The 27,717-nt window shown below is 35.6% G+C and overlaps 1 protein-coding gene across 5 annotated transcripts in view; it reads left to right on the top strand.

The window, feature by feature from the left end:
- WNK1 (WNK lysine deficient protein kinase 1) overlaps window positions 1-27,717 on the top strand; it is a 152,236-nt gene that overhangs the window by 94,285 nt on the left and 30,234 nt on the right. For 3 of the 5 annotated variants that reach the window (XM_008577690.1, XM_008577683.1, XM_008577698.1), the window contains exons 5-10: window positions 13,792-13,880; window positions 15,696-15,915; window positions 17,221-17,554; window positions 18,405-18,592; window positions 23,471-24,709; window positions 27,106-27,189. In XM_008577690.1, coding sequence (XP_008575912.1) covers window positions 13,792-13,880; window positions 15,696-15,915; window positions 17,221-17,554; window positions 18,405-18,592; window positions 23,471-24,709; window positions 27,106-27,189 — 2,154 coding nt within the window. The remainder of the gene's footprint in view (window positions 1-13,791; window positions 13,881-15,695; window positions 15,916-17,220; window positions 17,555-18,404; window positions 18,593-23,470; window positions 24,710-27,105; window positions 27,190-27,717) is intronic. The other 2 variants (XM_008577704.1, XM_008577710.1) reach the window with 1 other exon arrangement.

Below are 27,717 nucleotides of genomic sequence, written 5' to 3'. Positions count from 1 at the left end.
TTGAGATTTATTATCTTTGGGTGGTGTACTTTCTTGATTTTTCGTATTTCTGGTATCTTTTCTTTGATGTTTATTCATTGTGGCAAGGCGTTTCACAGTCCACAAGTTTGACACTATTGACTGACTAATATGTTGATGTGGTTGCCAATTTGGTATGGCTACCTCAGTGACTACTCAGTTGGCCACTAGTGCCTTGCGTGTTTGGTTACCTCGGGTCTTGGGCCTCTCCGGGGAGCCACCTCTCTGGTCAGGTTGGACTCTGCTGGGTGTCGGGGCGGTACCGCAGGGTGTCTCTCCTACCGCTGCCGGTTCCCCCGCTGCCGCCGCTTATGCCGCTGCTATCGGCTCCCCCGCTGCTGCCGCTGGCACCGGTGCCGCTTACGCTGCTGCCGCTCCAATGTAGAACTTCTGATAACAGTGATAAAAGTTCTGAGCCTGTGAAGTCCAAGATCAAGGGCCCATTTCCTGAATCATAGATGATACCTCTTTGCAAAAACCACCAATTTGATTTGTCTGGTCCTTTATATAATGTAGAACAAGACTATACAGGCAAATTTGGGCAGCTTGCTTGGGATTTCTCTGTTCAATTTTTGGAGTGCCTTTTGAGGCAAATCCAGAGGCACAGCATGGCTTGGAGGAGCGCTGGAAGGGACGTCACGCTGACGAAGCCCTGACCTTGGCCGGGGCCTTCACAGCAGGGCCTGGGGCCCAGGCGCCGCTGGTTCAGAAGTGGCTCATGTTAATGCGCGCTGACCTAGAGTTACAGCTGGTTTAGTTTCAGAGGCTAGGAAGTCTGAGGTGCAGGGAACGCATCTGGTGAGGGTCTTGGTGGTGACTTCAGTGACACAGGGTATCACATTGTGAAATGGCGGAGCAGAGAGAGCAGAGAGCCTTTTTTCTCAATTTTTAAAACTATAACTTTTTTTTTTTTTTTTTTTTGTCTTTTGTCTTTTTCCGTGTCCGGCAACGGATCGCAACCCTCAGTGTTGCCCCCGCACCGGACCGGGGACCGGCAACGGGATCGCAACCCTCGGCGCTGCTCCCGCGCCTCGCTCAGCCAGTGAGCGGGAACCGGTCTGTATGTGGGATCCGAACCCTCGGACGGGAGCACCGCCGCGCTTCCCGAGTGGCGCACTTATCCAGTGCGCCACCGGGCCGGCCCTTAAAACTATAACTTTTAATTTCTTGAGGGAAAGGACTTATATGTATTATTGGGAGAAGGAGATACTCAGCAATTGTTTTCTTAACCTTGGAGAGATTAAATAAAGAAGAAAAATTGTGATTGGGCATAATGAACTTGGGAAGATTATAAGACATTGTAAAGGCCTGTTGGTAAAGGTTCATGATTCTGGCCACTAAGATTTTTGAGAAGGGATCAAGATACCAGACTACAGTTATTTAGCTCAGTGACTCTCAGACTCTTTGGTATCAGGAACCCTTTATACTCTTAAATTATTGAGGACTTCAAAGAGCTTTTGCTTATATGTGTTATATTTATTTTACCACAGTAGAAATTAAAACAATTTTAAAATGTGTTTATTAATTGAAAAACAACATAATAAACTCAATGTATGTTGGCATCAATAACATTTTTATGAAAAATAACTATTTTCCAAAACAAATTTTAAAAATTTAGTGAGAAAGCAGGATTTTTACATTTTTGCATGTCTCTTTAATGTCTAGTCTAAAAGATAGCTAGATTCTCATATCTGCTTCTGAACTCATTTTGTTACAATACATGGGCACTTCAAAAAGTTCATGGAAAAGTAAAATTAAAAGATAATACGAACCTTTCCATGAACTTTTTGAAGACCTGTCATATGTTATTTGGCTTGAAGGATAGGAAGAAAGTCTGGCCTTGTGCAGATACATACTTGCAAAGGAAGTACCTTTCATGCCACTGGACAGAATCTGGAGGATGCTCGGGGGTCTTCATACTGTGTTTTTGAAAACCACCGTTTTAGATTTTTGCTATGCAAAGTGCAGTCCCCCAAACAAGAGAATTTGCATGTCATTACATTGTATTTAATGTACAATTTTGGCCCCATCCCAGACCTGTTGAATCAAAACCTGCATTTTACAAAGTCCAAGGGTAATACATGTATACAGTAAGTTTGAGAATTATGAGCTGGGTTAGAGATTCCTTGAGGTCTCTTCCAGTTCTGTGTATCTTATTTTTGGTTAATTAAGTAAAAACTAGGCTTTATAATGTAATACCAAAATGTTATTTTAATAAATTATTGTTCAGTCATTCTTGGGAACCTTTTTACTAGCATTCTAGGTAACCAAATTGACGTAACAAATCATATAATAGCATTTATATAGTTGCATTTTTTCCCACTCTATTTGGTTATCGCTTTTAAAAAAAGGAAAATAGTAAGTGAAGCTATATAAAAGATGGAATAGAAAGCTTGAGGAATAAGTCAGTTTGAACTGTGTTAGCACCCTTACTTTCTAAGGATACTGCAGGTGGCATTCACTTGTGCTTTATTTTTCCTCTCAGCTGTGAAAATTTAGTTCCATGATTTTGTACTGTCAGTTACTGTACTTCTTGTCTAGGAAATACTGTCTTGATTTTACCAACCTCCATTCCCATCTTCTGGCTTCTAATGAAGAATAAGAAAGGTGGTGTATTCGTTTTTACTTTTCTAAAGGTTTTCTCATGTTCTGGGTGCTGAGATAAATGTGGGGGATTTAAATAAGTGCCTAGATAAAACAATGATATATAAATTATATAAGCAATAGTGGTGACTATGTTTAAATAACTCCTGAAATGTGTGTTGTACTTTCTCTTAAGTCTGCTTGAATGTAAATTTAACTAATTTTAAAAGGTGTTAGTGTGTGTCACTCCACTTAACTATTGCACATTTATTAAAGAAACAAGTTTGATTATCCATTGGGAGAGATCATAGGGCTCCCTAATGCAAGCAGCATACATACACACCAGCCACTCTAGATTTCTGGTTTCCATTCCAGGTGTACTGTGTATATATACCCTGGCTATTAATCAGTAAACTACCCTTGCCCCTCTCTCCCCCAACACATACACACAGAAGGGCATTCTATAGGTTTGGTACTAACTTAGAAAAAGGATACAAAGAAGAGTCTGTATTTAACAGCTCAGGATTATCTTTTAGGTCTGAAGATCACAGAAGTCTAGTCACTTGAACCATAAGCTCTAGTTCTCAGTTTCTTTTAATTTATTTTAACAGTTATTCACTTATTTAACAGGTATTAATTGTGTATCCTCTGTGTACCAGGTTGGTGATATAGCAGTGAACATAATAAATGCATCAGTGTTCTCCTAGAGCTCTTACAGTCTAGTAGCTACGGAAGGTAGGCACATTGAAGTAGTAATTACATTAAACTGGATGGATGTTACCTTAAACTGGATAGGTGACATAATGAAGTAGGGGGTTTTAGTCTACTTGAGAGGATCAGAGACAGTATTCGTGAGAAAGTACGTTTAAGCTGAGAATTTGATTAATCTGTGCTGCCAGGGATGCCAAGAAGAAAATCTGTATGGAGGAATGAGTTAGTAGCCTCAGTCCTCTGGCACTCTTTATCAGAAATAACCCTAGGATTAGTGGAAGAAAATCATGTCCATATTGCTCCCTCTCTGTGTTCCCAATATACTCTACCTCTGTTTTAATAATTAATATATTAATATTAACTATTTTCCCCACACTAGAACTGAGCCTCTTAAGGACAGGTTTCTGTTTTCCTTTGCAGATCAATTCACTACTATATGTGTGACCCTGCAGTGGTATACTGCCATGCAAATAGTGGTTGATAGCAGTGTAAATATTAATAAATGTACATACTTGTGCCAGATGTTGCATTAAACACTTTGCATATATTATGTAGTTTAATTCTCCTAACAGCTCTGAGGAGGGGGGAAGTATAAATAAATAATCTGAAGTCCAAGATGGCGAGCACAAGATTATACATCTAGAAAAATAACAGAATTCTGATTCCAGATCCCTGCTTATATCTAAGTACTATACTGAATCCGTAAATGTGTTAAGACAGTATCAGTCTGTGACCTGAGGGCATTTTAACTTGTGTAAAGTGCCCATATGAAGGGGCTATGTAGACTGTGGCTTAATAGTTATATTTTATAGTGCACTGATAATAAACTGTTATATGTCATTGTTCTGTGTATCCAATTCATTCAGGCCTCTCTTTTGAGTATTACGTGCTCAAAGAGACCTTCTCTGTACACCATATCTAAAACAATGTTTTTAAGTGTGCACACACTTTGCTTCTGTCCCCTTATGGTTTTATTTTTCCTCATGGCTTTTCTCCCAACCTCACATATCACATTATTTATCTAAAGCCCCTATTAGACTACAAGCTGTTTGGATTGGGGGTTTTATTTTTTTGTTCTTTCCTGTGTTCCTAGTGCTTAGAGAGTGGCAAGTCATAGGTGCTCAGCAAAGTGAATAAATGACTACAAAACTGTAGGGGTGAAACACAATTTTATGTTGCCTGTGGAGGAAATGGGCTTTGGAGTTGTATCTGCTTGAGTTCAAATCCCAGCATTGCCATTTTCTAGCTGAGACCTTGGGCAAGTTATTTTACTTCTCTGAGCATAAAGTATTTGTGAGGATTAAATGAGAAAGGCAAATAAAACACAGCAAAAGTGCATGGCATATAGTTACTAATCAATACTTGTTACGTATGGATGTTGTCATTATTATTATTATTATTAACATCATTATGATATGTTTAGTAGCAAAATAAGTTTTCTCGTTCAATTCTTTTAACCAGTGACATTCAGCAGATTGCATTGATTTAAATGTGTTTAATGAACTTCACATGAAGTCAAGCTTTAAATGGGGCAGAATAAGCTAACATTTATTTGTAATCTTATTAATCACCTTGCAAAGTGCTTTACACACACTGTCTTATTTTAATCTTTTATATTGTGGTAAGTAGGTAAACATTTCACACATAAGAAAATAGGCTCAGAGGTTAAGCATTTTGCTAAAGACATGCAGGAGAAGTAATAGTAGAGTGAGAAAACAATGGTCTCTAACATGACATTAATACAAACCTTAATATTTATTTCCTTTTTGTTTTGTTTTGTTTTGTTTTTTAAACCTTTTTTCTAGACCTCAAGGGAAAAAATCTGAGGTTAAAAAGTTTTGGTGATAGGGGTAGCCTAAAAGTACAAGACTGGTATCACAATTTTGGGACCTGTATAAAAGTTTGAACTAAGAAAAAAACTTCTTAGTTGCATGCTATGTTTGTAATTTTGGCCCATTTATCTTGAAACTCTGTGTTACTGGTAATGAGAAAAGATCCAAGTAAGAGTAGTAGTAGTTAGCACAACTTTTGTCTGCTATTAAAAGAAGAAAAACAGCAAGCAGTGGCATCAACTTTTTATACTAAGGATAGTACTTTTGAGGTTGTAGCAGTACACAAGCTTTCATGGATCCAGAGAGTAATTAGCTTTGGGTATCATGAGGTAAGCTAATTTCCTTTGATAGGGCTAGCTTGATTTGGTAGGGAGTTTGAAGAGACTTGTTTTCCAATGGGATCATAAAGTATGTTCAAATTCCTGTAAACTAATGGTTCATTCCAGCAAGAATCTGGCTGAATCCAGCCCGGTAACAACCAAGTTAGAAATAATGGAGGGTTTTAATTACTTTGTTTGTGTAATTTGACTTTGTCACTGATTCCATTAGCCTTTGGATTTTAAGGTTTGAACATTCTGTCTGGGAAAAACAGAATTAAAACTGTTAGGGTAAAATTCTTTTTAGTTTTTATATAACTGATTGCAATTCACTCTACTTTTTACAGGGACAAGTTAAGACTGATTCGTGATTAGATGGGGTTTGAAAAGTTGAGGAAGACTTTATCTTTATTTTTTTAGTTGCTGGAATTTTTTATGCTATCTCAGAGAAAATCCACTGGAATTAGGTGAAGTGGTTCCTTAATAAATTTTGTTCCTGTATCCATCCAGTAAATTTGGATTATAAATGTAAAAGAAAACTTTGTGTATCATGGACTATATCTTGGGAACATTTTGCATGATTTTCAGAGGTATTCCATTACTGTGAGTTGATTAAGATTAAAAGTGACAGTTTTGGATATCATTCCTTATGTTTAAGGTGCTAAAGAACAATTGTGAAATCCTTATTTCAGAATTCCTCAGAAAAGTGGAGTTTACTTATTTACCCTGAATATTGATTTATAATTCAAAAGGTAGTGGACTATAGAATAAAAACTGATAGGATATTTAAGTACATTTTAACAGTGCTGAATTTCCTGGTATCTTGTAAATAACTCACATGCTAAATGCTAAGAGAATCTAATAGATACTTTGTAACTGCTTCTTACTCATAATGGATTATATATGATTTCAAGTACACCTTGAAAGAAGCATAGTACTCAGTTAAAAAAAAAAAAAAAAAGGAGGTGGGAGAAAGAGGAAGTATTCTTGTTGGTAAAAATGTGCATTAAGTATTCAGTGAATGAGTAGCCAGTTTGACTGGACTTATTTGGGGTAGAGATGTAGATGGAAGTTGAATTGTGAGGACTTTCCATACCGTATTAAAGAAATTAAAAGCATAGTGACATGGATTAGAAGTAACATTGAACTAGACACAGGGAAACCTGAATTCTAGTTTTTGCTTTACCTTTGCTTAGGTCCTTACCCACTGGAATATAGGCTGTATTTGTCTTATTCTAGGTGCTGAAGCTAATGCAATATATTTAGTAGATACCTGACACCTATTAGACTAGACTTCATAGTCAGCAGTTGAATTAATGAATTAATTCTAACTTTGACATGACATTAATGTGTCTGGGCCACAATTATCTCATTTGAACAAGAAGAGATTCTTACTCAGGTTCTTTCTAGATCTTTCTTCCTTTGACCATCTTGTAGTTGTGGAGAACTATTAACCATTTTTGAGCTGTGTGATGTGAGTTAAATGATGTTAGATGATTGGAAGTGGTTAAATGGAGTTAGATGGTTAAGTGGAGTCTCAGATGGTTGAGCTGGCTGCAGTGTAAAATGCAAATTGGAGGTGGAGAAACAATGAGGCCCACCTTAAATTGGTCTAAGCTTAAAGAGATGAGGTGCTAGTAATTGGGACTTTGGTAGTCACAACCATAGTGCAAAAAAAGCAATGCTTTTGAGACGGAACAAAGAAGCCAGTAAAAATCTCGTTTTGCTGTTGGAGGAGTAATAGCAGTAGTACTAGCAGAACTGTTTGCCAGCTGTTTCTAACATTTATTCCTGTTTCAAGAGCTCATAGAGAATAATAATGCTTAAATATCATGGGAGAGGAAGCATCCGAGAATGACTAAGATTTCTGTTCTGGACCATGGAAATAATGGCAATACCATTGAAAGAACTGGGGGAAATCGAGAGAAAGGCACTGTCTTTGAGAAAATATGAATTAGTTTAGACATGTAAACTGTTATCTATATGTGAAATGGTATTTTTATTATATATTGAAAACTCTTATTTTGATTTATAGAACACGTTGCTCTTTATAGAATCTAGATATTTGTGCCTACATCACACCTTTGTCTAAACAAAAAAAAGAAGGTACATCAATTTGGTTTTATTTATTGCTGGGTAGAGTTAAAAACCAACCCATGTATTTATGTCTGATGGATTTTATGAAGCAAGGAACAAAGCACCTATTTTCTAGCTTTTTGATTTAGCCAAGCATAGTCCTAAGCAGACTTGTTTATACACTTAAAGGTAATGCTGTATTTCTCACCAATACCTGACATCGTAGATTACTTACTTACTAGTGATAAATTCTGCTGAGCCAAAGATAAGTGGCAGCTGCTTTGAGGTAGCCTGTTAGAATTAGTAGCATTTCTAGCCTTTAGAGTAAAAGTATTCCTATGAAATATCTTCCAAGCTCTTATCTTATGCTGTTGTTGGTAATTGAAGCCGTAGCATCCACTTTCTTGATTGGGAATCAAGCTTACAAAACAAGGGATAAGACTTCGTCAGTTACTCATTATAACAAAGCAATGAGCAATGTTTTTTCTATCTTTGTTAATGCCACGAAGAAAAACCTTTCCTTAATCACTAAAATCAAAGTAGGTTTTACTTGGGTCCATGGGATGTTCCTGACAAAAGGAAATGTCTTTATGCATGTGGAGCCTTTTAATAGAAGGAAAAGGAAGAAGAAAAGATACCACTTCTATATACAGAAGCTGTTTTCTTTAAGTGTTCTATAAGGCAGTTGACGTTAATATCACCACTCTTTGAATTAGGTAAACAGAAGAGCTGTTATCCCCAATTTTCAAATTAGTTTAAGGGATATGGTACAGGTCATACAAATGTAGTATATGCTGGGTTGAACTGAGAACCCAACCCCAGAATTGTGATTCCATGTTCAGTGTTCTTTTGGCTACATATTCTGAGTTTACACTTTGTTCATTGAACTTAATCCTCTTTTTCCTTTGAAAGCATAGTTTCAACATGATTAGGGGGACAGAGTGTTTCAATAAGTGGCTTTCTGGTCTACATACAGTTAAGCCTCCAAGATAGGTTTTGTTGTCAAGGAGGCAGAACCTGTGGATGTAATAGGTGGAGCTTTGAGCAAGTAAAAATCTCATTTTGCTTGTGCAGTGTCCTGTGGCTGTTGGAGGAGAAGCAGAAAGAATAGTAGCAGGATAGTGTCCTGGCTGTTCGGCATGTAGTTTTGTCTAAAGAGCCAATCTAGAATAAATAGTTGGTGACCAGAGCAAACTCATGTCTGAGATTTGGAGAAGCATGGCTAATGTTAAGCGAGAAACTGTGCTTCATTCTAACTTCAGTGTCTGCCTTCCTTATGCTGTGGGCTAATCTACTCTGTTAATTTACATCTTACTCTTTTCCCGTTTATTTTCCTCTAACAAGTCTATTTTGCCTTTTCGGATGGATTTTACAAAGAAAGATTTTTGCTCAGTATTTGTCATCGTAAATTCTCATTGCTGCTGCTGCCCTCAAAAGGATTGTGTAAATGAGGTGGGTAAGAATTTCCAATACATACAACAGGTATACTGTAGTCTTTCTGGTGATAATGTATAGAACGTTTTAGTTAAAGTATTGAAATTGCTAACTTCAGAATGCTTTAAAAAATAAAGTTCTGTAGTTTAGTTAATTTACATTCTATGCGAGGAGGAGGTGGGCTTATTTCTCAATTCTGAATTGTTAGGAAAAATTTTGTTTTTATCAGGAGATAGTTAATCTAACACATTTGAAACTTACACTTTTAAGATGCAAGTACTAACAATTTTCAAGAGCTGAAAGGTTGAACCAGAGAATTCTATATTATGGCTCACTCATTTTTCTAGCAGATTAGTTGGCAAAAACATAACTATATAGAATTTGAAGAAAAAGTCTATAAAATGTGGGTGTGTGTTTTTTTTAGCTCAAATAAAGCAAAATATTTGATAAATATTTATCTTATATCAACTTTTGATGTGCCCTTGTGCAATCACAATTGTTAATTAGTTTTGTATCCCATTTAAGATTGTGCAAAAGTGGACTTGGTTTTTTGTTTAAGAGAATTCATAATTTTATATAACCCTGAAAATATATTAAATGGGTATACATTAGATATTTAAGAATTACTTATGTTTAATGAAGAAAAATAAGCTACTATCCCATGTCATAAAACATAATATGACACTGCTGCCTAAATAGAGCCCCCATAAATTACAGAAGGTAAGAATATTTGCAGAGCCAGTGAGTTCTGGCTCTAGGGGAGTAGAGTGAAAGGATTGTGTCTTTAACGAACTTTAGTTTTGTTCTGGTATAGGATATTAGATCAATATATCTGTCTTGGTACTGTTTTATGTTTTGTGTTTTTGAACCTCATTCAGAATAGGTGAGCAATACTTTGCTTTTACTGGTTAGAATAGAACTGAGTGGGGTTGAAATCAGGGTGTAAAGAAAAGAGGTGACATTTAGAGTATTTATTGTTGGACTTAATGTTGACCATATTCTCTGTAGTATATGAAGTAAAAGGAAATAAGATGAAATCTTTTATCATAAAACATTTTTCTATCATTATTGTGTCCAGTGCTTAAATTCATGTTTTAGAATAATCTAGGCCAAGTGTATTTTTTTTTTAAAATACAAAGTACATTGAGTTCTCATCTGTTAAGAACAGGAAGCCTGTGACTAGTGAGCCTCACAATTGCTGAGCCCTACTATTCAATAGATTTGGGGCATATCCTGGCCATCTATTTGAAAAGCTCTCCTAGTGGCTACAATGCACCCAAACTTTGAGAACCAGAGCTTCACCTCAAAATTAGTCAGAATAGGAGATAATAAGTAGAATGGAGAAATAATTTCTAAGTACAAAAAGATGTTGATAATAAAAGATAATTTAATTTATCATTTATTTATTTTTTTTTAATTTTTATTTTTTTTCCTTTTTTTGTCTTTTTTACTGACCGGCAACGGGATCGCAACCCTCGGTGTGTTGCGCCCGCACCTCGCTCAGCCAGTGAGCAGGAACTGGTCTCCACATGGGATCCGAACCCTCGGCGGGAGCGCCGCCACGCTCCCAAGCGGCGCACTCTCCAGTGCGCCACTGGGCCGACCCTATAGTTGCTTATTTTAAGCAGATTTCTAATGTATGTCTCAGGTGACTTTTCTGTAGGTCACTTTCAGGGTCAGTGAGTTTTCATACTCATTCCATACTCTTTTACTTGGTCATCATTTAATATATAGTCCCCATGTATTCTTGCTTCTTCTCAATTCAGAATACCTCTGCTAGGTATGTAGTTAATCTTGGCTTCTTGTGATAGCTGACTGATGAAATTCATTGTTACATTTTTTAGAATCTAAGTGGATACTAGCTACTAGACTGGTAAGACGTGTCTCCATGTTATTGGCTACCTTGGCACCTACAGTAGTACATTTTTAAGGCAGTAGTGGCATCTGAATATGTTGTATAGAATTTGTATGTAATTTTTCTATACCTAAATCTTGGCTATAGGTTTAGAATGCAGCATAATAACACAGTAGATTTGAGGTTATATTTTGCCTAGTTACTGGTTTTGCTATGTCTTATATCTATTTTGTTCAACTCATTCCCATTTGTAAATTGGAATTCCTGTTGGTGAAGCCATGAATGCATATACAAGGGTACTCTCAAAACTTGGTGGAAAAATAGAATTAAAAGATAATACAATGGGCCAGCCCGTGGTTCACTCGGTAGAGTGCGGTGCTGATAACACCAAGGCCACGGGTTCGGATCCTATATAGGGATGGCCGGTTTGCTCACTGGCTGAGCGTGGTGCTGACAACACCAAGCCAAGGGTTGAGATCCCCTTACCGGTCATCTTTTAAAAAAAATAAATAAATAAACTATGTATCTTGTGCGATGAGAGCATTTCTGTCCACAAAGAGCTTAATCCTCACATTAGGATCTTCTAGTGTCTCTCTACCAGTGGAATGGGGGCACGGTTTGCAGATTTCTTTGTTGATGTTTTGATGTATAATGCTGCAAGTGACACCTGTTAGCTGTGGTGCTCTGAAGTAGGTCTGTTTTAAAAAAAAAAAAAAAAAAAAAAAAAAGATAATACAAATCTTTCATGAACTTATCAAAATACTCTCGTATGTTTGCATGGACAGGATTAACAAGAGGACTATTTATTATTAAGGATAATCAAGGATAAAATCAGGTTCAAGAGAATTTTTTTCTCTCCTTTTAACCCTAAGCTTTATTATCTTTGGTGATTTCCTTTGAACTCAAAGGTGGCCTTAGGTGAGCAAGCTTAATAATCCAAAGAGCTTTCAATCTAGATATGACATTTGATTCCAGCTGCCGTAAATTTAGGGAGGTAAATTGGGCAGGTATTATCCCCATTTATTAGACAAGAAATCTGAAGCTCAGAACTGCTTTGACTTGTCCAGTTCTTGTCTTCAATTGTTAAATCCTTTCGTTTTTCCAATGTGTCTATGCTAGATTGAAACAGAAATATATGTTTGCTTTATTAACTTAATATGTAGAGTTTTACTGCCAGTAAGCCAAACATATTCTTCTGAAATATAAGTACTTATGGATGAAGGACCATTTTTCCTCATCAAATTCTGTGTTCTCTTTAGCCATTTTTCTCTAACAATTTAAACTATCTTTACATGTAAAAGCCAGCTTTGTCTGAATGTTCAGTTTTACCAAAGGACAGTCTTTTCAGATAATTTTTTGCCAGTAGTGAATATTCTATAAACTCAATATATAGATTTTTAGATGGTTCTTCCGATTATTTTTATAAATAACATTTTTAAAGGTTATGCAGTTTAACATGTTTATTGTAGAAAACTGAAAATAAATATAAAACAAAATATTCAGTTTTTCTGGTACCAGAAGATATTTTAGTGTGCAGTATCAATTTTTTTTTCTTAAAGCAGTTCCTATTTTCTTAAGTCTAAGTTTGAAATACCAGCTTGCTCTATTAAAGCAGCCTTTTGCTTCTGCAGCATTATCTTCTTGTTTTCATTAGAATTATGTGGAGACAAGGACAAGTTGGGAAAATTTAGCTGGATTTGAAAAAATAAGAAGATTGAGGAAAATACAAGTAATAATCTTTATAGTCATTCTCAGACATGACCCTTTTAAATACATGGATTTAACTTTAGAGTCAGCCCTACTACACAATTCTTTGCTGTGAAAAGGTAGCACTAGAGGTAGAATATTCTCCTAATCAACACTTTGGAATAATGTAGTGAGTGATGATTATCCAATTTTTGGTATAGCTCTGGTATTTAAAGACTTTAGAACTAATCATTTGATATACTTTGTTTAGATCTATGGGAGATTACATACATTTCTGTGATTACTGTCACTAATTTTGTTTTACTGTATCTGTCACTGAGACTCAAGATTAGAATATATGTATATTTGGTAACTTCTTTTTTGAACACTCCCCACTCCCTTTGTTTTATGTGTTTATAGACTTGCAGTGCCACTTGGACAGCATATCAGTGTACTACTTCCAACTCTTAATCCATGCGTTCACTTGAAGTGGAAATAGATAATGAGATTTTTTTTTTCTTCTACCCCATCTGTCAGATTTTGTTGTTCTTATATCTTGCATATATTTTCCACACTTTGCTGAAAGTTTCATTTTCAAAGAATTTATACTTTATGAAGATTCTAAATTATCACTGTGATGTTCCTAGTTAGTATTACATATAATGATCATAATGAGTTTCCTTCTGAAATTATTTGCAAACCTTATCTTGCAATTAATCGGTCTTATATATTGCTTTTCATTTGATGTTGTATTGTGCAAGACAATTTACTCTTCAGTTATTATACCAAACCAATAAACTTAACTCCTTCCATACTAGTCGAGCTTTAAGAATACTATAATAATAGAATGCTTCCCAAACTAAGCATGTGTATTCATGCCCACACATGAATTCAGTGTTCAAAATAGTCAAATGCTGTATTGATTAATGTGTTAGGGAACAAGGTTGAACAAAAGGTCTTCTAACCAGTTAGAATATTTGGCCTTTTTAGCCAACAACTTCCTTTACCTGAAACACAACAGAAGATGTTAACACCAGCCTAAATTTTTCCATTGCCACACATAGAAGTGACCCCACTATCAAACTGTCCCTTGTTTTCTTGTGAAGAGCTCAGTTGGACTACCCAACTCTGACCCTGCATGGATGAGCTCCTGCAGGCAAATCAGAAAAAGCCAGGATGCTAAGAAGGCAACCTAGTAGAATCTTAATTAGAAATAAAACAGAGTTCAGAGGCCCTGCTTTCATAAATATGTTTCTTTTGCTATTTTTATGGTTTTCAGGGGGTGAAACCAGCCAGTTTTGACAAAGTAGCAATTCCTGAAGTGAAGGAAATTATTGAAGGATGCATACGTCAAAACAAAGATGAAAGGTAAATTGCCTCTTTTGACATGGGTGTTGTTTGACCAAAAACCTAGAATGTACTGTGCTCTGAGTACAGCACTCAATCTAAGGTATATTTAATACTTGGGATTAGTTTTTGCATTTATGCCATGTAACATTTTTAGAAGTAGAGTCCTTGCCGTTGAGATTTTTCAGATTTGATATATTGGAATATTGTAAAAATATGGTTTGGTAGAGTTTAAGTAAACCAGAACCACCATAAATATAGCTATTATATTCAATGAGAACTACTTATTTATAGCATCAGCATGATTTACAAAACTCAAAAGAGATCAGTTTCTGTCTAACACAGCAAATCTGTTCCTTAGACCATTACCTGTCGAATTCTAAAAGGTGAAATAAAATCTTGCTTCTTTAAAATCAACTCAACTATACATTTCTTGATTTGCTGTCATTATTCCATAATTGAAGAAGAGCAAAAGAACATAAAAATTTTTTTGAGTAAAAAGAGAATACTTTGCCCTAGGCTTAGGAGGAGATCTGTCTTAGTCATTTGTACTAACAGGGGAGTTTTCTTAGAGGACTGGCAAGTATCCGATCTGCCACACTGACTCATCACCTGTTCAGGGCATGGCAAGGGTCCAGTCTGTTTTTGAAAAGTACTCTACCTTCACTGTTCCCCCTCATCCTCCAAGAAAGCAAAAGTCGACCAGCTAATACAAATATAAATTGTAAATTGAACATAATCCATCTCCTGAAGAATGAGAGCAATCAGGTATATCAGCCAGATTAAAGATTTTTATATCTTCATTTCTCCAGTCTCATATTCTTTTCAAAACTGTTACTTAGAAGAGCTTATAACATCAAGATCTTCAAGACATTTTAGTAGAAATTTAGTTTGAATTTCTATTTTTATATATACTGAGTCCTTAAATCTCTTTAAGAACTTTTTTCACTGTAAACAAAGGAGTATTTGTTTCAAGTCTTAGAACATATTGCTTTGTTTCTTTTCTGGATAGAACTGTTGGATTACTGGTATTTTGAAACCATTTTATCTAAACAAGATTGTTCCCCAATCAGCCTTCTGCCTGCCTAGTACACAACTTGTTGATCAAAGTATTGAGAGAATTTATTGGAGTAAATAAAGTTTGCTGTAGTAGAAGGCACCGAACTGTAAACCAAAAGATTTATTTTCTAGTTTTTATTCCACTATTTACAACTTTTGTAACTGTGAACTAGATTCTCAAGTTCTCTGAGCCTCCATTTTCTAATAATCAGGAGATTATTATCCAAGGATCAGACAAGATCGTACATGAGGTTTTTTGTTACTTATAAAATGCTATGTAAATGATTATGTGGTATTTTGAAGCTTTCATATCCTGTGCATTATTTGCCATTTCTAGTACACTATGAAATAATAAGATTAGATCGTTGGACTTAAAAATTATTACTATCAGCTCTTATTCACAAATGAGATTGTTATGATGTTCTAGAACAGAGTAAAACTAATTAAAGGAAATAAAAACCACACAGGTTGATGTTAATGGTTACATGTGAGAGGGAAAGAGAGTGAATAGAAGAGAATACCTTACTTGGTTTGGGAACTGTGGTTTGACATGCCTCATTGTTTTGTTTGCTGTAAGGAGTGAAGATACTCTGTAAAACTCTGTAATCTGCATTCAAGTGGAGCAATGTGGAAATGAGTTATAAACTTTTCCTTGTTTTTCTTTTCTCAGTCTTTTTTTTCTTCTGTGAATAACAATGATCAGCCACACTTGAAAATTATCTTTACAAACTAATGATGTTTTGGTTTTGATTCTTTTCTTTTCCCACTTTTCGGAAGATATTCCATCAAAGATCTTTTGAACCACGCCTTCTTCCAGGAGGAAACAGGTGTACGAGTAGAATTAGCAGAAGAAGATGATGGAGAAAAGATAGCCATTAAATTATGGCTACGTATTGAAGATATTAAGAAATTAAAGGGAAAATACAAAGACAATGAAGCTATTGAGTTTTCCTTTGACTTGGAGAGAGATGTGCCAGAAGATGTTGCTCAGGAAATGGTAAATTGACACTAATCAGACATTTAAAAATTGGTGTAGATTTATATACAATGATATTGTTGAGCAAAAAAGCAGTTTATGCAGTGGTATGTGTAGCATATCCCATTGTCGTAAAATTGTGTTGGCCCCAAATGTTATCATCGAGTAATGGGATTTCCATGTGATTTTTAATTTCTTTTTTGTTTGTTTGTTTTTATAATGAGTATTGGATTTTATAGTCCCTTTTTAAAGTTATTTGAGAAAAAGATATGTAGATTTATACAGGGAGGGATGGATAACTACAGATAGATAGATACAGAGAGAGAGAGAGAGAAAGAGTGCACACAAGGGTTTGGATCCCTGTACCAACCAGCCACCAAAAGAAAAAAAAAAGAACAAACTCAAAATGCATTCTGAAGTCATTTTGAAAGTCCATAAGGTTGATGACTCCTATTTTGTACAAGCCGCTTCAATTAGGATGACAAGTTCTGTTTTTAAATATTGGTGTGTTAAAAAAATAAATATTGGTGTATTAGCCTTTAATCAGTCATCTAAATAAATCTTATGGACAGACATAGGATTATAAATTGTTTTTATTTTGAAGCAAGTTTTCAAGATCAGTTAGTAGGCAGCCTTTGGTGTTATTATTTGAAGAATGTCTAAAACATCACTTTTTCCAAAAGAAATCCTTCACCAATTTTAGCTTGCCACAGTGCCTCCAATATCTAATTATTATGCAAAGATACTCATAGAATATCTCTACTAGGATTTATAAGAACCATTCAATAGTAGTTGCCTCTGAGAAGAAGGTCAACTATGAAAGAGATACTTATTTTTTGTTAGTTTTTTTATTGTTTGAGTTTTTGTTTTCTGGGATTTTTTTAAACTTTCAAATACTTGCCACAGTTGTTTTACCTGATTAAGTGGTATCCTAGTGAAAGTAAGTAAAAGCAACACAGGTTATTGTTAACAGTTACATATGAAAGGGAAAGAGAGCGAATAGAAGAATAGAATACATTACTTGGTTTAGGAACTGGTTTTACATGTCCTATTGTTTTGTTGTTTGTTGTAAGGAGTGAAGTTACACCCACCCTGCTAGTTTCTACAAAGATGGTGGCACCCACCCCATGAGTATATATAAAGATACTCATGAGTATATATAAAGAGGAAATGTGTAGTAATGCATACCAGTAATTTCACAGTTTGGTAAGACCAGTCCTGAGAGAATTCTTTCTTCCCCTTCTACTTTTCTACAGAAAAGTTTTATTTGGGGGTTGTTTTCTTTTGATATACTAGTGCTTCCTAATACACCCTTTTATTCTGTAGGTAGAATCTGGGTATGTCTGTGAAGGTGATCACAAGACCATGGCTAAAGCTATCAAAGATAGAGTGTCATTAATTAAAAGAAAACGAGAGCAACGGCAACTGGTGCGGGAGGAGCAAGAAAAAAGAAAGCAGGAAGAGAGCAGTGTCAAACAGCTGGTAGAACAACAATCAAGTGCTTCCCAGACAGCAGTTAAACAGCTCGCTTCTGCTAGCACTGGCATACTTACTGCTTCTGCTACTTTAGCTTCAGTTTCTACGCAAGTAGAACCTGAAGAACCTGAGGCAGATCAACATCAACAACTACAGTACCAGCAACCTAGTATATCTGTGTTATGTGAGTATTTGGGGAAGTAGAGAAATATGCTAATGATTATCCTAATTTACTTTTTATCTTCTTATTCATTTTGCACTGGCTTTTTCGTTTTGAGTTATGATTCCAACATATAGTAAGAAATTTGAAATGATTGCCATATAGCTTCTCTTTTTATTCTTATGTCTATGGCTAATAAAATAGAAGGATGGGAGCTGGCTGGTTAGCTCAGTTCAAGGGTTCAGATTCCTTAACTGGCCAATTGCTAAAAAAAGAAAAGAAGGATGGGATCATTGTGACTAGGAAATGTGATTAGGAAATAAAATGATTTTGCAAGTTCCTACATCTTGGAGGTTCCAGTTTGTAGATTTCTACTTTCCACAATTTCTTAAAATAAAATAGAATTAATAATGAAGAATGAACAAGCTTAGCTATTGAAAATTGAACCATTAATCTGGTTCAGTTCTTTCAGCAAAGCTGAATAGCATATGGATTAAAAACTAATTAGACTAGTTATTGATTGAATTACCTGCTTAATGCTGAGAACCCACTGGTCTCTGTAGTTTTAGGACTTCAAAAGCTGTATCCATCTTAAGGCTTACTTACATTTTTCCCCCTTGCTCTTCAGGTAGTAAGATTCTGTGATAGCCAGGGATTTTTTTTTTTTTAAAGACATTGAAACTTTTTGCATATGGATTCATTATTTAAATATAGAAATCTTAATGTGACTCCTGTTTATTTTCTATTTAGTTTAGTCTATGCAAAGAAATAACTAATTAACCCTAATGTGATGGGAAAATGTGAATCTCCTTTTTTTGATTTGTGTGTATGTGTGTCTCTCTCTCTCTTTTTTGGTGATTCATTTCTCCTTCAGCTGATGGGACAGTCGACAGTGGTCAGGGATCTTCTGTCTTCACAGAATCTCAAGTAAGCAGTCAACAGACAGTTTCGTATGGTTCCCAACATGAGCAGGCACATTCTACTGGCACAGTCCCAGGACATACAGCTTCTGTTGTCCAAGCACAATCTCAGACCCATGGGGTATATCCACCTTCAAGTGTGGTAAGTAAATGCATAAGAGAATGTAGTATTACAATGAAAGCCAATAGATAATCTGCTAAACTCAAATTCCTTTTGATGTCCAAGTAGCCATATGAGTCTAAAGTAGAAAATGTAAGTGGCATATTTCTAGAGGGAATAGGTTTATTTTAGAGTATAATGGTAGTAGTTCAGGCAGAGTAGGATATATACACATTAATGTGTGAGATTTAGCTGAACTGATTACATGAAGAAACTATGTACAAGATTTAAATTAGTCTGCACTTGATTAAAGGTAATGTCTCTTTAGTACTTGAGAATTGAAACTTTTCAAAGCAACATAAGCTGGACATACAGACAGTTTGGGGGAGGGGCAAGGAGAGTTTTTATAAGCTTACTTATTAAAATAATTACTGAGTGTTTTCTGTAAGATTTCTTATTGTATAAACACAGGTAAGACCTTCAAACCATTATAGAATGCTGCATGTGAGTACTCTAGAGTGAAGGAATCCTTTATTTGTATGACCATTTAATTTAGCGCTTGTGTTTAGTTAATCATCAGTTGCTATGCGTGTTCCTGCCTTTAAAGTCTGTGTTAGACACAAATTCCTTCCCGGTATATGTTCATTTGCTTTTTCCCTTTATTTGGTATCTGTTTTATTACTGATTCATTTTCAGAATCAACTTACAGAGATTATTTCCTGAAATACTTTGTGTGTGTGTGTATAGATAGACAGAGAGAGGGAGATACACACACACACACACACACACACACACATTATTATCCCATGTTTTACATTAGCCAGTTTTGCTTCTTATATAGAGAATGTTAAGGTAGGGCTGGCTGGTTAGCTCAGTTGGTTAGAGTGTGGTGCTGATAACACCAGGGTCCAGCGTTTGATCCCTGTACTGGTCAGTACAAAAAAAAAAAAAAAAAAAGAGAGAGAGAGAATGTTAAGGAAGATTATCAGATAATACTCCATTTCTTTTGTTGACTCTCTGTAAAGTCTTCAGAGGAAAATAAAACACATCATCTGCATCAGAAAGGAATTAGAGAATAACTGGTCACTGTATAGCACTTGTTTAGTGAGATCTTTAAACAGATTTTTCCCTCCTTTTCAGAAAGCTTTTAATCTGAACTATGTGGAATTCTTGCTCTTCATTAAATGAAAAATTTTGTCTTTTAAAATACTTTGGTTTGCTCTGGTCTTTCATCCCACAGCTTGGAATAAAAGATGTTTATTTGTTTCACAGTCCATTGATCAGTCCTGCTTTATTTAGCTAGGTCTCAAGATGAATGGCCACAGTAATATAAGAAAAACTACTGACGTACTAATTTTTTTTAACAATCTGCTTTCCAACCTTTAAAATAATTATGTAAGGTAGAACAACTTTGTAAAGACTGCATAGATGGATTTCTGTGTTCTGACAAATATTACTTGTCAGCACTTCTTGTCAGTTTCTACCCTCGTTCTGATTGATTTTTTCTGGGTCATCATAACTAGATATTTTTAAAACTAGTTTTAATCTGTTGGCTTCACTCATCAGAGGGCTGTAAACATCAGGTCTCTATTTTAGAAAAGGAAATGAAATGTTAATTTATGAAGATATTAAATATTTAATATTTGAGCCACTAACATAGCTAACATAGCTATATCTATTGATGCTCTAAAAGCAGCCTTTCTTGCTTTTTAATGCCAATGTTTTAGGTGGAGGTTTTCTGAAGAATTATTAAATAGTGAGGAATTTTTTAAAAATTATAATGCTATTCCTGTCTCAGTCCAGAAGAAACTTACTGTGGTTTGCAGTAATATATGAATTATAATTGAAAGTTTAAAAATTAGAATAACAGAGAAACAAGGATGGAGGAAAAAACCAGGAATAAAACTATATGATCATATGATGCTACTTACATACTTTCTCAGAGCACTCTATGCAGCCATTTTTGGAAAAGGAAATAAATAATTACATAGTTCATAATATCTAAAAGGAAATTAAATTTGCTCAAGACAACCTTACAGTATTAGACTTACTGCTTTGTAGCTATATTAAACCCTCCCTACTAAAGGTTCTTTAAACTTTGTAAACCTAAATTGAATCATATGCCTGAAAAAATTTTGAAGTTATTCTTTACAGATTCAAAGTAAAGATATTTTTTCATTTACTACTTTAATAGCAGTACAGAATATTTTCTATATCCAGTTGTGAATTTCTTCTAAAAAGCTTAACTTTTTCCTAGTAGATAATGTCTTTTTAGAACTGCAAGTGTAATAAATAAAATACTGTGAGCCAGCAACTGTTTTAGTCTGATGCTTTCTAAGGCAGAAATGAGAATCCTTTTCAGAAGTTTCTAGAGCTCCTGCAAAATAATCGAGTTTTCAAATCATCTGCATCTTATAATGTACATTAAACTAACAGAGTTCATTCTTGTTTAATCTTAATAAGTTTGCAGAAACTGCAAGCTGATTTTCATTGTTTTCCCTGTCTGCTAACTTCAGTAAGTCAGTCATTCTTATTCATGCACTCATAATAATTGGTAATTTTAGACTATTTAGTATGATAATTGATCATTATCATGAACATTCATAAGAAAACCTGTACTCAACTAAGAGTAGAGAGATTAGTTGTGATCTCCCAGGTGTGCTTTGTGGAGTTCTCTCTCTCCTCAAAAAAAATTGACTGTGGAACTGGGGGGGGGGATGGAGCATTTCTTTATGCCACTACGCCCTGTTATCATTGTACATTTGGTTATTTTGTTTTCAAAGTACTGTGTTTTTCATGTATGTGTTTGTTTTCTGTTTAGCCTCATCGTGGCTGTAGCATGTGGGTTTGTGTTCCCCATCTTTCTGCTGTTCCCTCTTTGTCCCGCATCTCTCCCAGTGCTCCTTCCACCCCATCACCAGTGCTGTCTGCACCTCTTTCTCCTTCCCTCCTTCGGACTGCCCCTGAGGAAACTTTTGCCAAAAAGCTTTCTAAAGCATTGGAGAGTGTCCCGCCTATGCACTCTGCCTCTCAGCGCAAGCACCGACGCTCCAGCCTGCCTTCCCTCTTTGTCAGTACTGTATGTAACTGTAAACTTCCTGACAAATGAAAAACGATTACCAATGAATACATCCAGGCATCAAGAATTTTAATAAAAATTAAATAAAGAACAGGACTAAACTTGGTTATATATTATGCTTTTAGTATAGCAGTTATTCCTGTAGGAAACTTTTTTGTTTTTAAGGCTTTAAAGAACATAAAAAGCAAGGAGGTAATGAGAAAGAATGATTATAATGTCCTCGGCACACATAAACATGTGCCGAGGACATTATTATTTTTGTAATATCTTTCTATCCCCCACCAGCATAAAATCCTTGCATTTTCATATCCTAGTAAAAAATATATGTATTATTTAATTTTAAACTCGTTGGTTTAATCAAAAGCAAATTTTGTTAAATATCACCCAAACAAGTTTTCTCCTGACTTTATTCTGAAGGAACTAATGAAGCTGTATGAGTCAATTTTTTACCATAGCCAGTGAAGAATAAATGAAGAGTACAAATTGGTTTTAATTTAATCATTTGTGTGAAATGAGGTGTCAGCAAACTACCAGGCTACATTTTTCCTCATGGAAGTATTTTTCTCTTAGGTTAAATAGGGTGGGGCTTTGACTCTAATGAAAGCATTAGATACACATATCATATGTATGACTGATTTCCTTTGGCTCCATTAATGTCTATAAAAGATATATCTTTTAAAATTTTAAGTGCTGTGGGACCTTGCTGCTGCTTTTCCAGATAGAGAATATTGTTAACATTCTGAACTAGCATCCCCAGAATCTTCAGATTTTTACTTAGGAGGATGATTAACTGTACAGTATTTTATGGCTTTGGGACACACCTTGAGTGAACAATGGTAAAATGAGCATTCTTATTTGAAATAGAAATCATCTTTTAGCTATTGTGAATAGTTGAGCCACTTGGCTGTTTGATAGGGGTCTTCCCTATTGAAAGAATGAAACTGATCTCTTTTAAAAAGGATTCCATGATAGTGAATTATTATCATGTGTATTGTTTGCATTTGGCAAGCTAGGTTTCTAAATTTAGAGTCTTGAATCTAGAATTGCTTCTGTGAACAAAAAGTACTGTTAAATCAAATCAGCTGTCATTTATATTATCCTTTTCACCTGATTTGAACACCAGATATCAGAATCACAGAATTTATGGTTATTCAACCCTTATCCAGGATTAGAAAAGTGGACATTCAGTGATTTGGCATCTGTAACGTGTTATATAGTAAAACTATTAGCTGCATTTTGTTTGGGATAGTCAGGAGAAAGACATTACTGTCATTAGTCAAGTTGTGTATGTCTTTTACTATCCACCAAAAATCTCTTCTGATCTCTAGTTAGAAGACATACTGTTAGTTGATAAGAAAATCAACTGAAGCCTCTTACACAGCATGGGATAATAAGAATACAGAATTTAGGAAGACTTAATACAATAGCTTAAACTGAAGCACATTTCTTACATTATAAAAATAGTTGGGCTTAACTCTTATTCTTTAACTCTTTTTCTGTTGATGTAATATACATTAATTCTTAAGAGTGAACATATTGTGGGTAAAAACAATCACATGGAAAGTTTAATTCTTAGATTTCCTTTGAGAGAGGAACGTTGCGGAAAAGCAGCTTTTATCTAATGCAAAGAGTCCCACAGATTGATTTTATTGTCCCTGGATGTATTTAATGGATTTTTACTATGCATAATTTTGGAAATTATCCAAAAGCATTATTTCTTTATTAATTATAAATTTGGTGTAACTGTTACATAGGGTTACACAGAGCTACCCAGTTGTGCATGTCTGATGTAATTTCACATATGAATGTATGAATTACTTGTCTTGTTCATGTTGATACAGCCTCAGTCCATGGCGCATCCGTGTGGGGGTACCCCAACATACCCAGAGTCACAGATATTTTTCCCAACTATTCATGAACGTCCAGTTTCTTTTTCACCACCTCCCACCTGTCCACCGAAAGTAGCCATTTCCCAGCGGCGTAAGAGCACCTCCTTCCTGGAAGCCCAAACTCACCACTTCCAACCCCTGCTGAGGACTGTTGGCCAAAATCTTCTTCCACCTGGTGGCAGACCAACTAACTGGACACCAGAGGCCGTAGTTATGTTGGGTACTACAGCCAGTAGAGTAACTGGAGAGCCATGTGAGATACAGGTTCATCCTGGGTTTGAACCAACTCAAGCTTACAGTGACTATAGACCTGGACTAGTATTTCCAGAAGAAGCTCACTATTTTATTCCTCAGGAAGCAGTGTGTCTAGCTGGGGTACATTACCAGGCCCAGGTGGCAGAACAGTATGAGGGCATTCCATACAACTCACCAGTACTGTCAAGTCCTATGAAACAGACACCAGAACAGAAACCAGTACGAGGGGGCCCTACCTCAAGTTCTGTCTTTGAATTTCCAGCTGGACAGGCTTTCCTGGTAGGACACCTTCAGAATTTAAAATTAGATTCTGGATTGTGTCCAGGATCTCCCCTCTCTAATATTTCTGCACCTATCAGTACAGATGCTACATGTTTGAAATATCACCCTGTCTTTGTTCCTCATTCTGCACCTGCTGTGTTAACTCACAACAATGAGAGCAGAAGCAACTGTGTATTTGAATTTCATGTTCACACACCAAGCTCCTCTTCAGGAGAAGGAGTTGGAATTTTACCTCAGCATGTTTACCAAAATCGACAGGTTGTGGTGGAATTGAATCAGGAAGAACTGCCTCCTCAATCAGTTGGATTACACGGCCACCTGCAGCCTGTGACTGAAGAACAGCATAATTACAATGCCCCAGAATTGACCGTTTCTGTGGTAGAGCCTATCGGACAGAACTGGCCAGTAGGAAGCCCAGAATATTCCAGTGATTCCTCACAAATCACATCTTCAGACCCCAGTGATTTTCAATCACCTCCCCCTACAGGGGGAGCAGCTGCACCTTTTGGCTCTGACGTCTCATTACCCTTTATCCGTCTGCCTCAGACAGTGTTACAAGAACCCCCACTTTTCTTCTGTTTCCCCCAAGGAACTACATCTCAGCAGGTCTTAACTGCCTCATTTTCTTCAGGAGGATCTGCACTCCATCCACAGGTTATAGGAAAACTTCTGCAATTGTTTTAAACTACCCCACTGTGCACCATTACATTTAAATTTTCTATCCCTTATTTCCCTGAATCATGAATTTATGAGGAATATTGTTTAATTTTATCAGTAGAGTTTCCCCATCTTTGGGGGTTTTAAACTACTTGTATTTAAGGACAAAATATGAGAGAGAAACTGCCTGATTTACGTATAATATGTACAAATCCTTGGAAAAGAACACAAAAACTAGAATTTTAGTCACTCATCAGAATCAATGACTTCTGTCACTGTATATGATATTCTCAACTAGTAGTGAAAATTCAAATGTCTATAATGTAAGGTTGACTCGGCATTGATTATTTAGGAATACTAATGTGAGACATTTCTTTCTTCCTCTAAACAAGTTTTTAAAAAATAGAATAATTTTTTTCTCTAAGATGAAAAGAATGAAAAATAAAGAATACTCTTTTTGAGTAGTATTAAGACTAATACACAGAATTTTCATTAGTGTGGAAGGGTCTAGAAATACAGAAAAAGGAAACATCTTAGGGATTTGCTTTAACAAATAAGATGCCTTTTTAAAGTGGCATTGATTAAGTCAATACTATATGTTTGTATAAAATGTTAATCCATAAAATTAAGGACTGATTCTAATTTTAATAACTTGGTGGTAGGTTTGTTATTTTTTGGTATTAAGAATTTCTTTCTTTTTTTTTTTTTTTGTCTTTTTTCATGACCAGTAACGGGATCGCAACCCTCAGTGTCGCACCTGTACCGCGACTGGCAACGGGATCGCAACCCTCGGTGTTGTGCCCGCACCGCACTCAACCAGTGAGCGGACTGGTCTCTATATGGGATCCGAACCCTCGGCGGGAGCGCCGCCGCGCTCCCAAGCGCCGCCCTCTACCGAGTGCGCCACTTGGCCGGCCCATATTAAGAATTTCTGACACATATTGCAAGCTAAAGAACATTAGAAATCTCAGGCCTTTTTTTTCTTAACAATTTTAAATTTAGTTATTTTTGTATATGAGCTTATATACCTTCATGCAAATAAAGGCAAAGTAATGGACATACCAGAATTCAAGTACAGCCAGTGTTGACTATTTCATGTATTCTTTTGATGTATTTTATCAAATGTGTACATCTTGCAATTATATATTAAGACATCATTTAGATCTTCTAAATATTACACTCTTTCATAAAGCACTGTTATGTTCTTCTTCTTACTTTTTTCTTATGTTTTTTATGCCTCAGGGGTATAAACAACCCTAAAAATGTACATGAAAGTATCAACTACTTAGAGTAGTACTAAGAAGCAAAAAAACCCAGAAACTGGAAACCTATATTGCATGGGCATGCAGTGTACTCACCTCAGTATTCAAGTTTCAGCCCTTACTGTAAACATTTAATGTATTACTAGTCATTTTCCTATAAACTTTACAACATAAATTTCAAATATCAGGTAGTAAATTTACACGCATATTGCAGAAGGAATGAACACTTACAGTGGTTAAGCTGCTGTGAAATGTGATATATCATATCCGTGTAAGTTTCAAAGAACCCCCTCTAAATTGAAATGGAACAACAAAAGTGATAACCTTTTTTCCCCTTAAGCTACCTAAACATACTCATACATTCATTTCTCACTTTCTCATTTTTTAAATTTGGACTTCCTGGTAATTGGAACACTCTAATCAGGGTTTTTCAAACTCAATACTATTGACATTTTGGGTTGGATAATTTTTTGTTGTTGGGGGGCTGTTCTGTGCACTGAAGTGATATTTAGCAGCATCCTTGGTCTCTACTTACTGGATGTTACTAGCAGCCATCTAACCCAGTTGTGACCACCAGAAATTCCCAAATTGCCAGATTCCCCCTGGGGTGGCAAAATCGCCTCTGGGCATTAAAATACTTAGCAATTGATGATGATAACAGATTTTTGACATTTCCGTTAAAACTCATCAAGGTACTCTAAGTAGTAGCAAAAAGAACCAAATTAGCATTGTCAAATACTTTTTTCTTTAATCTGATAAAAACTTTCATATTGGTAGTTTTACCACTTTTTTCCTGATTATATTATTCTCAATAACAATTTTATGATAAATCTGACTATTCTAGCCAGCTAAAATTATAGCCTAGGTAGCAGTGGTAGGTTAGGTTTTAACTTATCAGGTTTTTGCATGGAGTGGGATCAGAACATGTTCTGTGATATGTCCTTTCTCTAAATTTTTCTTGCCAAAAAAAAAAAAAAAAGCCCTAGGGGCCTCTCCCATACTTACTTACTCAAGCAAATGTTTCATTTTGATCAAGCAAACTCTCAGGAGCTTAAATATTTATTGCAAAAGCCTGAACTCTGTACACTTACTTTAGGTCTTCTCTAATTTGTGTTCACTTCTTTCCTTCAGGCACAGGGGCAGAGCCAGGGTCAGCCGACCTCAGGTAGCTTAGCAGGGGTTTCAGCTTCCCAACCCATACAACATCCTCAGCAGGTGAGAACAACACATTGCTGTATTTTATGGATTAGCACTAGCCAAAACACTATTTTACATCTTTTGTGAATGGCTTGCTAAGTGTTTGAAAGGAAAACTGAGGCATAATTATCATTTCTTGTTTTCAGTAACATTTAAAAAAAATTTTTGTTTAATGTATTTTTGAACAATTTAGTAGACATACATTAAAGTTTAAAAGAATCATTGTTACTGATATAATTTACCTGCCTTCTCAAACAGACGATTCTACATATAATTTAACAATACAAAGATATCGATTTGTTTCTACTTATGTTTATGACTTGTCCACATATGAACATTTGTTCGTTATTTTCATCATGCTTGCCTCTAATAATCTTGTACTCCTTTTTAATTTTTCTTATCTGTGGGATAGGGTATCAAACTTTATGCTGGGATGCATTGAATGAAATCCTAACAACTACTACTTCAGGAACATTTAAAAAAATGTTTTTAAACTTCTGATTTGGGGGGGGTTCCAGAAGCTTTGAGGAATTCAAGACATTAGTG

This window comes from Galeopterus variegatus, unplaced genomic scaffold, assembly GCF_000696425.1.
Source record: "Galeopterus variegatus unplaced genomic scaffold, G_variegatus-3.0.2 Scaffold70, whole genome shotgun sequence".
In the NCBI taxonomy this organism is placed as follows: Eukaryota; Metazoa; Chordata; class Mammalia; order Dermoptera; family Cynocephalidae; genus Galeopterus; species Galeopterus variegatus.
The sequence above is the reverse complement of the archived record's forward strand: the minus strand, read 5'-3'. Positions and strand labels throughout refer to the sequence as shown.